General features: G+C 34.8%; 1 protein-coding gene across 1 annotated transcript in view; it reads right to left on the bottom strand.

Annotated features, from left to right (window-relative positions):
- LOC120351581 overlaps window positions 1-10,463 on the bottom strand; it is a 106,728-nt gene extending 96,265 nt beyond the window's left edge. Inside the window, exon 1 of the mRNA XM_039429417.1 lies at window positions 10,131-10,463. Coding sequence (XP_039285351.1) covers window positions 10,131-10,463 — 333 coding nt within the window. The remainder of the gene's footprint in view (window positions 1-10,130) is intronic.
- Window positions 10,464-13,949: the final 3,486 nt, after the last annotated feature.

Here is a 13,949-nt window from a genome sequence, read left to right as displayed (position 1 = left end):
TAGTTGGTTGATAGTACAGCTGATTGATAATATTTGGTTTCCTTCCATGAGACCCAGTTAATCCTCTTCGTCAATAATATTGAAGGTGTATCAAAATGCACCATTACAAAATACAAATATGATAAGCTCAAATAATTATCATCTGATGAAAGAAGAAATGCACGTGTTCATGGCGCATGGTGAAAAATTTTGGAGAGAAATAATAATAATAATAATATTTATTCATGCATGTACATTTTATATTAAATGTTTTGCATTTGTCAGTTACAATAGAATCATACAATTTGTCAGGTCATCAGAATGTCCTTGAATATTTGAAATCCAAAAGATAAAGATGACATCATCCCTTACTATTATAATATTTCACTAGATTCATTTCTCAGCATATTCCTTGCCCGTGTGTTGTAGCCATGCACGGTAGCGCCTGTAGTCCACTCGTCCTTGCGGGAAAATCCATACAATGCATCCTCTAGGATATACAGACATGGCAACGGCAGGATCTTAGCCGATTTAAATAAACTACAGCCTAATCCAGCCTAATCCAGCCTAAAACCATATATGAACTTGATAACACTAAGCATAAGCATATCGTTAAAAATATTCACCCGAACATTCTTTGCATTACAGTTCTGACGTTATTTTTTATAATGAATAACGATTCGCCTCGGCTTGGCGTCAATCGGTAGAGCATGAGAATTAAAAACTATAAAATCTGGTCGTCGTTTTCTAGGATACAATTTCGTTAAAAATCTTAATAGGCTCATACAGGAGCTCTCGCAATAATTTAATACTGATTATTAACAAATATATATATAAGATTTATACTCTATGGTATTGGGGAGTAAAAATGAATGGTACACCATAAAAAATTTGATACATATATTAGATGAATATTTTTAAAAAATCAGGTCAATATAGAAAATATATAGAGCAACAAAATATACAATAAAACAAGAACGAAATCAAATAAAATATCACAGATCAGTACACTGTTTTTCAGTTCTATAGCACGAAACTTTACCATGTGCTTTTCAATTCATTGATCATATGCATTTATTTGCATGTAGCTTTGACATCAACTTGCTGTTGCTTGTCGATTTGGATAATCCTACTTTACATATTACTTCCCAAATCAGAGCATGATAAATTGACAAATCAATAATTAAATATATATTAATTTCTATAGTTTCCAATAAATATCTCTATAATAAATACATTTATCTCAGGGTGTAAGATTCGGCACCTGATGGAATTAGATAAATCAATTCATCCAAAGAACCAGAGCTACATTATATTATTACAAATTGTATTGAAATCAATGATTGGGTGAATGTTAGCATTACAAGCTTAGAACTTATATTCTCTTAATTGATGTACTTTTGATATATAAATGGACTCGTTCTTATTCAATAAAGTATTTCTTATACCCTTTTAAGACTTGCGCAAGTTTTTTGTATTAATTTCTTAATATTTAAAACCTTTCTGACGAGCTAGCTTTTATTTTATTTCATTTGAAGCACTGAGAGCGCCCTATTTTTATTTCAACTGTTTTTCACTCACGTGCTGAATTTTTATAAGTTGTCGGCGACGATCCGAAATTCCTGGTGGTCCTGGACTGTTGGTGGCCGAAGTCGTCTCTTCCAAGGGATCAAATAAATATTTGCATGACTTTTGCTTTAAAACAGCATCACAAAGTCTTATGGACATTTAATAATTACATTAAAACTTTAAGTCTTTAAAATATACAATGAAGGGTATTGTGCTCTACAAATTTTGGTGACATTCAATGGTAGTGGTTGGCATGCAAGTGGGCAAGTTCTACCTTTCTTTCTACAATTTTCATTTCTGACTTGCAAATTTACATAAAATTTGAATAATTTGCTACTACGCCATTTAAAGGTTCAAATAGTTCGTGCCAATCTATTAAATTATTACTTATGTCACACATCTGATATTTATCTGTCTTCGGGCCATATCCAATACTGAACAGTAAACATTTACAAAATCTTATCATTTTTAGAAATATATATAAATACATTTGAATCGGCTCACTATTGCCGCCCATCGATTACTACCATTTGATTGGTTCATGCAAATTTGTTACAGTATACATGCGCCTACAAACCTCCTACTTCCTTAATACATTAATTTATTTCTATTTTGGGTTTTTAGTACATTTTTTACATGCAATACAATTTTCTAATGTTTATAGGTTGTTTCTCACTTTATAACAATTAGCCATGTGCTTTTTTAGTTCCTCTAGTTGCATACCATTTAGTTACAATAAATTTCTGCCAAGGTGTCTGGCTAGATTTTACGTTATGCGACTCAATCGATCATTATGTCGCCGATCAATAGATATTTTAAGCCTAACCTCAAATTTTCAATACTTTATATAATATTATATAAGTAGCAAATTATTTCTATTGCTATTCGGCTGTTCTAAATTTAGCCATGATACCTGATATTATCTAATCTTTAAAAACGTTATCGCATTCGGCGATACTAGACTATTATTCCACTTTAGACCTATAAATTTCTTTCAAATAGGGATTTTATTTACCCATCAGATTTTGATACGTTACACAGTGTATCATATGAGAAGATTTGCGAATATTTTTCAAACTCAATCACTTGAAATTCCAATTCACATCAATCAGTAGCTGAACAAAATTGAGAAGCAAGCTATGGTGTGATCAATATTTTTTCCAAAATTCTGTGATGAATTCAGTGGTGGAATTTCAGGATTATCCTATTATGGCTGTATCCATGTACCATTCACCTAATGGAGATTTTGATAGGTTCATAAGTTTTGCATTCCATTCTTGTTTCAAATGATATTGTAATAGGAGTTTTAGCTAGCATTTTCTGTCTTACTATATTTCTCGATTATTCAGTGGTTGAACGGACCTAATTTATCAATCTATAATAATATGAGTCATAGAAATGATTATACCGTATCATTGAAGTGAAGATTAATTGGTTTGGAATTGAATTCTTGAACTGACTGGAACTGGAACAGGCAGTCAGGCGCAGTATAAAACTGCCCTATGCCAAAGAAATTTTGATAGTTACAATGTTCAAACATTAAGGTTATATTATCAGGCTTTTCCGAGCATAATGCAACAATAATGAATCTCATCGAAGAAAAATGAATATTTATTTGGACAAAACCAATGCAGCCGTTCTTTAGCAAAGGGTTTATCAAGTTGAGCTTACACGGGCGAGCACGGGTGAGATTTTTGTTATTCATTGAGCTGTCCATGTCCATCCACATATTTATTTATCGTTCTGCTGTCTGCTCGTTTGTTTTGCGACCGTTATTTGAACGCGCGACGAATCGGGACCGGGTGACGGGGAAGGGGACGGACGTATCGAGGTGGATCCAGATCGGATCGGTTGTCAGTTCTTTACTCGGGGCGGTGGGGCTTTGCTAAACTTCCCCCCTCTCACCCCCATCCCTTCACCGTTGCGCTTACAGGGGGCCCGATGATGTGATTTTAGTCGGAGACGGTCTTTTCGAAACAGTTGGAAACACAACGCATCAGCAGCAGCGCTGGAAAAGCACCGTGTCAGTGAGAAATCATCATCGGGATCGACCCTCGCCACCACAGTGCTTGGTCTGTTCTTCACTTGAGTGCGTAGGCCACACGATCACAGCAAAAATATTTACTCAGCTCTCCATCCATCCGCACTCCTACTGGACTGGCCGCTCTCTGTTGTTCCAGCCGGCGAAATGTACTCGTGTTGTGCGCAACCAAAGATCGTCACCGTCAACCGAGACGGTTGCTTCGAAAAATCCATACTTTCAATATAGGGGATCGAATGTATTCTACATTAATATTTCTCATTTTCATTTCCTATTATAACAATATCCACTTTTGCTATTCTACGTTAATATTTCCACTTGTTTCTCTATATTATTCATCACGAATATGTGGGTTTTCTAATGCAATCAGCAAACTCAGGTCACTTCAGTAAATCATCAAATAGAGCAAATCTGATTGAAATAGTTTCAAAGTTATCAATGTTATCTGGTTGGAATCGGGAGAGAATTCTTTCAGATTGAAGAATTTTCATTCAGTCACAGTCATCATTGGAATGAGTCATTCAAAACATATTCATCTGGAAACATTATTTTTTCGAAAATGGGAATTTGGGAAACACGCAACAATATGAGAACTGGATTGAAGTAAGGGGAATAATCATACTGGGAACTGAGAACATAACTGGGAAATGAGTAATCTTTCAAGAAGAGATAGAAATACTCATTTTTAATCAAAATTAATTCAATTACGAATATAATTGGAATTAAATTACACAAAGATCTCACAAATCATAGTAAATGGTATAGTAAGGACTCTAAGAAACGTGAACAATGATTCATTATTTTAAACCTGTAGTCTAAGTGGATAGTGGAAAGACTGAGATATCAAACAAGTACAATAGAGGGATAGGAATGGTATTGAGTAATAATTCCGAAAGAAATGTGAGCCTTGGATAGGAAGAAACGTTCCTAATATATTTTATCTGGAAAATGGTGCTTTTGATGCTTATTTCAACACTCCTTTGAGTGGAGGATTCAAATTTATCAAACAAAGTAGGAACGGCTTCATGAAGAGCCAATTTTTAAAATCAATAACTCTATGGATATAGGTATACAAAGTGACATGTCTAACTGTTATCAAGGTAATAGGAGGTCATCAACGACTGGAGATAAGACTGACCGTACAATAGAGTGGAGTCGAACGTTATAGTGGGTACCGTAAGGCTGCGTTGGCGGATTAAGTTCGTGTTTCAATGACTTATTCTTAGTTGGGATATGGGATCTTGTGAAGTAGGACAAGAGTGAGATGATAGTTGTGGGTGGTGAAAACTCCCTACCCCCCCAAGGGTTGGCGATAAGTGGTTGGTGATGGGTGAAGGGGTGTGAGGAGAAGGCGTCTGGCCAGTGGCTTCAGACCAATATTCGGTCAGGCATTGCGTTTGACGTTAAAGACAACGTTAATCTTGCAGCCAGTTGTGCACTCTTTCCGTTGCACTCTGTCGGTTGCGATCGCGCTTGCAGCCCGACATGGATTACGGCGGTCGTGAACTTTCTTCCTTCTATTTCTCATTTCATTTCGCTTCATTTAGCAGCGACTTCGTCAGCACACAAACACAGCTTGTGGTCGTGCTACACACCTTTTTACGACAGCTCAGTTATTAAGCTGGACTTGAGAGTTAGATGGAGAACGTCCACTTTTTCCTGATGTCAAGCTAGTGGAAAACAGCTTTTAGAGGAATTAACACAGTTCACATCGTTATTGAATTTTAGATCAATATAAATCTTAGCTGGAATGTTCACAGTCTTGATGCACAACTGGAATTCCACCATTGAGATAGCCGCTCTCATGACTGGTGAATTAATTCTTCAAAGTAACTGAATCTGAATTTTGAATAAAATGTAGATTGTTATAATTAGACTGAGCCCCTATCAACTATGCGAGTGGTTTAACTAAATTTATTTAAATAGATATCAAGTCACGATATTTCCAACAATATACCTGGCACAGCTCTGTTGTTAGAGTTTTCAGGTCACACCTGATTGATTTTAGGGCCACTGACATGACTATATGACTGTTTTTAGGTAGCTGGGACCATTGTCTCTACAAGTTTATCCGTAACAAGGGAGTGGCCCGCGAAAAATATCTTACCGGCCGAAAATCGAACTTGGGACCTTTGGTTGGAGCAAGTGTTCAAACAACTCTACTAACGGATTTCCATTGAACTTTTAATTTTCACAAATAGAAGTGGTTATTGATGAATAACCACTTCTATTTAATAACCACATTCATCAATCATGGCTGATTGATGAATCAGCCATGATGGTTCAGTTTAAAAAAACGTGCTTTTGATTAATCAAGCAATGCAACTTATGTTGACCTCAAATTTTTGTTCCTTGGATCCTGTTGGATATAATCATAGCAGAGGATGGTCACTGATTAATTTGAAATGATTCTACAAACTATAATATTTTATTATTTATAGTTAATTATATTTATTATATTTCAATATTGTGTACTGTAGCTGAGCAACTTTTGAACAAAACTGACTTCGCGAACAAAGTTCAGTAACTCACTGTAGTATTTGTGAGTAGTATCTTGTTCACTTGTAACTTTTCGTTCTATATTTTTCTGAATATTTTGTATGAATTTGGAGTAAATAAATTTGATTCAATTTGATTTGCTACTACCAGAAACCCATACATTACAATTATTAATTATGAAATATTCCAAGGAAGTAGAACATCTATTGCCAATCTATTATATAATTATTGACATAGTAGAAATATAGAGAGAAACCTGCCAGCATAGATTACTAACTTATGTGTACGTCCATTTAGGAGCAAATTTGAAAATTATAATAAAATATATGATCTCACAGTGCAGATTCAGAATTTGATTTACAGATTGATAGTGGTTTAACATTAACAAAATGATTAGCAATTCTCTTGCACTTGCATGACACCATGCATGATTCCACAGAATTTTACAATTGATAAAGTTTAACAGTTTTGAAAAAATAGTGAAAATGAATTATAAAAATATTTTAAAATGCTCGGGGTCGTGGTTCTGGCAGCGGCAGACAGTTAATCAACTACAAGTTCTTATAAATTCTAAATCTAATAAATTCTAGTATCTTAATAGTTAATAAGCGCTTGTCGGCGTGGCCAATAATTTAACGAAGAGAATTTTATATCTTTCTGCACTGTAATACTTTTCGAAGCGTAGATTGGGGCCCCTTTAAATTGTAAAACTCACGTGAAACTCCTTGGCGGTCGTGGTTTTCTTCTTTAGATCAAATTTGTTTGATCGGCGGCGGATCCAGGCTTCGGTCTCAGCACGTGGGGAATTTTAGTTTAAAATCTCCTTCACCAAATTAATTAAGGGATAATTTAACTTCAAACTCTTGATTTATCGATTGATGAAAATAGATTTACGAATAACAATTAAGATAGCCTAAAATATTGGCTCACAAATAAAACATATAAAATCGAACGAAAATTTTACAAATAGATCTTGGTAACTTTCACGAGGTCTGAACGGTGAGGATTTCAAAAGGGAAGTGTAGTCTTTTCCTAAGCTTCTTGGATAGAACTTTCTTTCTCTGAGAATCTCGGTGTAATTAATTTGCATGAAAATTTGCCATTGGTAGAACGATTATGACGTAGGCATGGCGTCAGTGGCAAGCAGTAAAATGTAATTCCTTTAATCATAATAATACTTTGATTTGTATAATTCTTTGAACTACTTAATTCTCTCGATAGAGTTCCTCTTATATAGTGTACATGTGCTAGCGTATATGATAAGGCAAGTTTGTTGTCTGATAACAGATTAACATATGTTGTTTTCAAACGATCACCTTTTTGGTGCTATTTCTATGCACTATGGTTGGCTTAGACTTGCCAAAGAGATTCAATCACCATGTGGTTCAGTTGAAACAATAATTAATAATTTAATATTCTTATACAATTCTTATTATGTTTGAGACTGTTATAATTAATTTCTGCTGCTCTTATCAATAAATATAATGTTCATGCTATGACCTAGTTAGTTACAATAATACTTGACATTATAATATAATTTCTTAAATAGTAAATAATTTCAACAATAATACATACATTTTATTTTTTATTCGAAATTCTTGGTCCTTTATCAATAGTTTTTAATTTTAGAAATAATATTACAGCTTGCATGGAATCTGGCATGACATTTTACAATATGTTGAATCAGTCAGCTGTGTTTGAGCTGCTTTAAAACATCTGATCAATAGTAAACAAAGTGTAACCTCAAAATTCAATGAGTAGTTCATAAATGGTTCGTGCTCAATTTGCAGAGTAATTATAATTTCATTAAATAATTCTCTAGAAGATATGCAGTACAGAACGGTACTCTTATCTGATATACAGTTATTGATAAGGAAGCTTTATCGCTCGGTCACTAACTATTCCTTTAGCAAATTCTTTCATTTTAAAAAGGGTAATCACAATTTTCTGGCTAGTTCTCTCCTCTTATGAGGTTTATTTAAAACGGTTCATCACACAAAAGCCCCCTGGATATTTTAAATAGGTAATTGGGAGACGAGTCGAAACAATGACTATTTGAAAAATCTGATATTGTGATGAATACACCATTTCATCTCCTTACTTCTACAAAAACTTCACACTTTACACTAAAAACAATATATCGTGCACTTTTGGCTACAAGAAAATGAATAATTGATTGTTCCTTTCATTGGATACAATCTAAATACAATAATTAATGAGGTCTCTTTGGATCCTTCATTAAAACAACTTCACAACTTCCATTCACAGGTGGCTTATGAGCAGACCCACAACTATAACAAATATAACAAAATTTCAACATATTATCCTCTTAGGATTCTAGCAATATTCGCAACAAATATATATTTTCATAATTTTTCATTATTATTACAAGTTTCGACTCTTTGTCCTGGCTTTTACATATATTGGGTGGGAACGTGATTAATTTCGGTGACTTGACAATTGTCTACCGCTTGATTCGAGCAATCCCTTTTTTACGCTTGGTATGTTGTGTACAAACAGGGTGACACTTGAAGTGATTTTTGATTTTTATCGATGCTGATTACAAATACTATGTTTTCAAGATTATTTTCATTGATTTGAATTACAATTCATGATCTTTTAATGCAACAATAATAAATTTCATATTTGAAGGTAAGAATTTCGTTTTCTTTTGAGCTTTTTAGAGATACATTCATATAACAATAGAACATGCACATTTCTCGTGCAATTTAACATAAATATATATTTTTGGTTGCATTTTTCACTTATAATTTCACATTAAATAATAGTTTATAACAGTTAACAACGATATTGCTATGATTCATAACAATTTATTCTGTGATCTCGCACACATTGGTTGGTGTGACGAAAAAATTATTGAACAGGCTTTGGTTCTGAATAGATTTCTTGATCGATTCTGTATTTCGAGGTTATATTTACGCATTTTTCAAATAAACTTTGTTTATTTCATTTCCTCCTATTCACTACTAATTTCACCTGATTTCTAATTTACAAATATTTTCTGTTGATAATATAATTTATGTTCTGTTTTTCAGTTGGGCAGATGGTACTAGGCGATTGTTTCTGTGATGACTGTAGCATGAGGCAGATGGCTTGATCAGGTTGGTAATTTTTAAGGTTGTTTTCAGTTTTATTTTCTTGACTTAGAGTTGATAATAATTCCTTCATTTGAAGTAGATTGATAGTATTTCCTTATTAGCAGAGATGCGTCGAAGTTAGGTTATCTTGATTGATTAGGCTGCAGTAGAAAGATGCCAATCTGCAAAGATATGATTCAATGGGTAGGCTGTGATTAGGAAAGGTTTGATAATTTGTGTAATTCACAATGTAGCTTCCAGTTAATTAAAAGATTACTATTTCCTCAAGCCCCCATCTAAATTTGATTTCTGATTTATTTCAAGTTCCAATTCAGATTTGCAACTATCCGTTTTATCAAACTTGGCTTAAAACTAACGTGCCGACGGAGTAGGTAGATCTCTTCAGCCAATGTTATCCTTCCTTGTTGACTGGTGACATGTCGTTTGATCTTTTTAAACCTTACATGCCGGTGGTGTCTGTGTGTTTTTCCAAATAATATTTTTCTTTTTGGCATGCTGGTGTACAGTCTGCTTGATTTTAACCGGACATGACTGCGGTGGTTGTAGGTTCTTCTTGATATTGTCTTCCTTTTTTTTTGCATGTTGGTAAAAAGCTTGATGTAAGATTTTAGCCTAACATGACGGCTGTGTAAATAGATCCTTTCAGATATTTTTCTTCTTTCTTGAATTGTTTTGCTGCTTGTGTATGGTTTTGATTTATAGGTTTTTATTTTCAGTTGTGATTTCAATTTGTTGTGGGTTTCCGTTTTACTTCTATTGTTTAGTGAACTATCTTCATGAGTACTGGTTTTATCTGTTGCAGGTGCTATCTTTGGTGGATGGGAGATACGTGCGGCCGGCGGTCCGGGCTGCTCTTCAACTTGGTTGGCAACGTCCTTGGATTCCTGATGTCCGGCGCGCGGTGGTACGGGCTGTCCCTCTACCTGATGGATGTCATCCTCAGCTTGGCGGGTGATTTCGTCCGGCTCCTCTCCGCATCCTGTGCGCAGTGGTACGGGCTGTCCCTCTATGCCATGTATGACGTCTTCAGCTTGGCTGGTGATGTCGTCCGGCTCCTCTCGGCGTTCTGCGGGGTGCGATGCGATCTCAGTCTTAATATTCTTGGTGGGTTGGTCTTCCTCATATGTGTCATGTTCACTTACCTGTTTTATGACCTCTCCTTCGAGTATGTCTGCTTTAGCATGCATGGGCTCAATCTCTGGTCCAATGTTGATTTTAATTGTCTGACGTTTCTCCTCGATTTGCCATCCTAACATCCTGCTTCTTTCCGCTGCTTCCTTCAACTGTTGATCCAGTTTCTCAAAACCTTGTTCACTTGTTTCCCGCATCTGTTGAAATTCCTTCTTTATTTCTTCTTTTGCTTGTTTGTTTTCTTTAATTATCTCTTCTCTTGCTTGTTTGTTTTCTTTAATTATTTCTTCTCTTGCTTGTTTGTTTTCTTTAATTAGTTCTTCATTTGTTTGTTTGTGTTCTTTGATCAGTTCTTCATTTGCTTGTTTGCGTTCTTTCCCGATATCGTTTATTGCTTCTAGTGTTTTCTTTGATTCTTCCTTTGCTTGTTCTCTTTCTTTAATCACGTGCTTTATTGCTTCCAGGATGATGTTCCAATCCAGCATGACAACGGGCGTATGGTCTTCCTTTGATCGTTTGCTTTCCTCATATGCATCGTTGAATGCTTTCAGTCTGATGTTTATATCTTGCACAGAAAGGGTGGGTGTGTGGTCTTCGGTTGGCGGCAATGGTTCTATGACATGGGATGCGGGCGTCCGGACCTCTGGAACGGCGATGCATGGGCGTTTCTCCCGCACGACATCTTCTGTCCTTGAAGTCGCCGATGTGGACTCCAGGATGCAGTGTGGTTCTTCCATAATTTATTGGATGATACAATGATGCGAGTGCAGTGAAACGGTCGCGAACATGTGATGTTATGTGAATGATTACAAATGAATGATCACAAGTTGAAATAGAGTAAAGAATTCATTCAAATGAAAAAATACAAAAGTGTGGTTCAATAATACGTTCAGTAATGAAGTGAATCAAATTAGCAATATCGTTAACATAAAACGATAATAACATAAGGGATACACAATGGATAATTATGCGGTAACGCAGGTACGCCTCTTATAATTTATTATCCTTATTATTATAAATATTTTAATCTTATAAGTTCTTGCTGCAATTATATATAGGGCTAGTATTTCTCGCAAAAATTTTATATAAAAGCAGTGATGCTCTGCTTGAATTATTCCACAGTATATCCGTGATTTAATTTTACTTCCCTCTTTATGCCTTAAAAATTTTTTTAAAAATGCAGTAAATGAATTCAATCCTCTTTCTGTAAATTTCTATAAACTGCTTTGGTGTAGACCTAATACTCTTAAAATAATATGACTTTTCTTATGGTATTTCTTATACCTATGACTTATAATATGACCAATTTTCGAATAACACAATAATGAAATTCTGAGTTCGATTTTTTCTCTAAAAAATTCATCAATCGATAAATTTATTTTCTGTTAAAAAATTGTGTATGGCACATCTTGCTGTTTTATATAACTTAGTGAACAGTTGATATTAAATTTGAAGAAATTCACAACCATGAATTTTTTCAAAAAATTTTCCCGTTGTCAGCGCTATAGTATACTGAGCAACCATATAATCCTCGTAGTCGATTATCCACCTCATCAATGCCCCACGTTGGGCGCCAAATCATGTAAAGCGTTTCCTGGGGGATCACTCTCACCTCCAAGGATAGGACAATACACATAAAAAGAATCAGATGTGGAATGCAAATAGTCCCACGTTACTGGCCAAATCATGTAGTGCTGTATTTAAATGCCTCACGTTGGGTCGGCAAATTGTTTAAAGCGGTTTTTTACTCGCCTCACATACGTAGAGTGAATCTTGCACTGAATCACCAGTGTCGAGGTTATAAATTTTGTAACTGCATGCATGGACGCTAAGTGTACACCAGACTGATTGGTTCACTACAAGATTCAATACAATTGTCGGAATCGCAGGAGGACTAAATGCTCGCTCACCCTTGATTCTTCTTATGACAGATTGTATGGTGATGAAATTTTTATAAGTAGTGTAGCGGTCGCTGAACACTGAATACGGATACCTTAAAATTATTACCTGAGATGAAAGAGCATACAAAATCATACAGGTCGAGCAAAAATCCAGATGTAGATAATTTATGGGACTGCGTCTCTAATAAGTTCCGAAGATTAAGATAGGGTACAAGGACCAGATATCGTTCGGAATATATTTCAAGAACAGAGTCTTGTCGGATTTTAAGCTCTATTGTAGGAAATTATGTGATCTCTGGCTGCATTTGCTGTACAGTTGATGTATTCGCTCCTAAGTCGAGGTTGGTAACAGATAAAAGCTGATATATGAGCAGGTAAGGACAGAGAATAAATAATCCCGATCTGACCCCACTCACTACATCCACTGAGACCTGTTCCAATATCCAGCTTACTTCAATTATTTCAATGATCTTATTCGATCGGTTCTTGATAATATAGAACGTATCAGACACAATAATTGACAGGCTTAAGAAATAATCGAACTCAGAAGACGAATTAACAAAATTGAAATATATTATAATAAAATATATGATCTCACAGTGCAGATTCAGAATTTGATTTACAGATTGATAGTGGTTTAACATTAACAAAATGATTAGCAATTCTCTTGCACTTGCATGACACCATGCATGATTCCACAGAATTTTACAATTGATAAAGTTCAACAGTTTTGAAAAAATAGTGAAAATAAATTATAAAATATTTTAAAATGCTCGGGGCCGTGGTTCTGGCAGCGGAGGACAGTTAATCAACTACAAGTTCTTATAAATTCTAAATCAAATAAATTCTAGTATCTTAATAGTTAATAAGCACTTGTCCGCGTGGCCAATAATTTAATGAAGAGAATTTTATATCTTTCTGCACTGTAATACTTTTCGAAGCGTAGATTGGGGCCCCTTTAAATTGTAAAACTCACGTGAAACTCCTTGGCGGTCGTGGTTTTCTTCTTTAGATCAAATTCGTTTCATCGGCGGCGGGTCCAGGCTTTGGTCTCAGCACGTGGGGAATTTTAGTTTGAAATCTCCTTCACCAAATTAATTAAGGGATAATTTAACTTTAAACTCTTGATTTATCGATTGATGAAAATAGATTTACGAATAACAAATAAGATAGCCTAAAATATTGGCTCACAAATAAAACATATAAAATCGAACGAAAATTTTACAAATAGATCTTGGTAACTTTCACGAGGTCTGAACGGTGAGGATTTCAAAAGGGAAGTGTAGTCTTTTCCTAAGCTTCTTGGATAGAACTTTCTTTCTCTGAGAATCTCGGTGTAATTAATTTGCATGAAAATTTGCCATTGGTAGAACGATTATGACGTAGGCATGATGTCAGTGGCAAGCAGTAAAATGTAATTCCTTTAATCACAATAATACTTTGATTTGTATAATTCTTCAAACTACTTAATTCTCTAGATAGAGTTCCTCTTATATAGTGTACATGTGCTAGCATATATGATAAGGCAGGTTTGTTGTCTGATAACAGATTAACATATGTTGTTTTCAAACGATCACCTTTTTGGTGCTATTTCTATGCATTATGATTGGCTTAGACTTGCCAAAGAGATTCAATCACCATGTGGTTCAGTTGAAACAATAATTAATAATTTAATATTCTTATACAATTCTTATTATGTTTGAGACTGTT

Source organism: Nilaparvata lugens, chromosome 5, assembly GCF_014356525.2.
Source record: "Nilaparvata lugens isolate BPH chromosome 5, ASM1435652v1, whole genome shotgun sequence".
NCBI lineage: Eukaryota > Metazoa > Arthropoda > Insecta > Hemiptera > Delphacidae > Nilaparvata > Nilaparvata lugens.
This window is presented reverse-complemented; position numbering and strand designations above follow the sequence as displayed.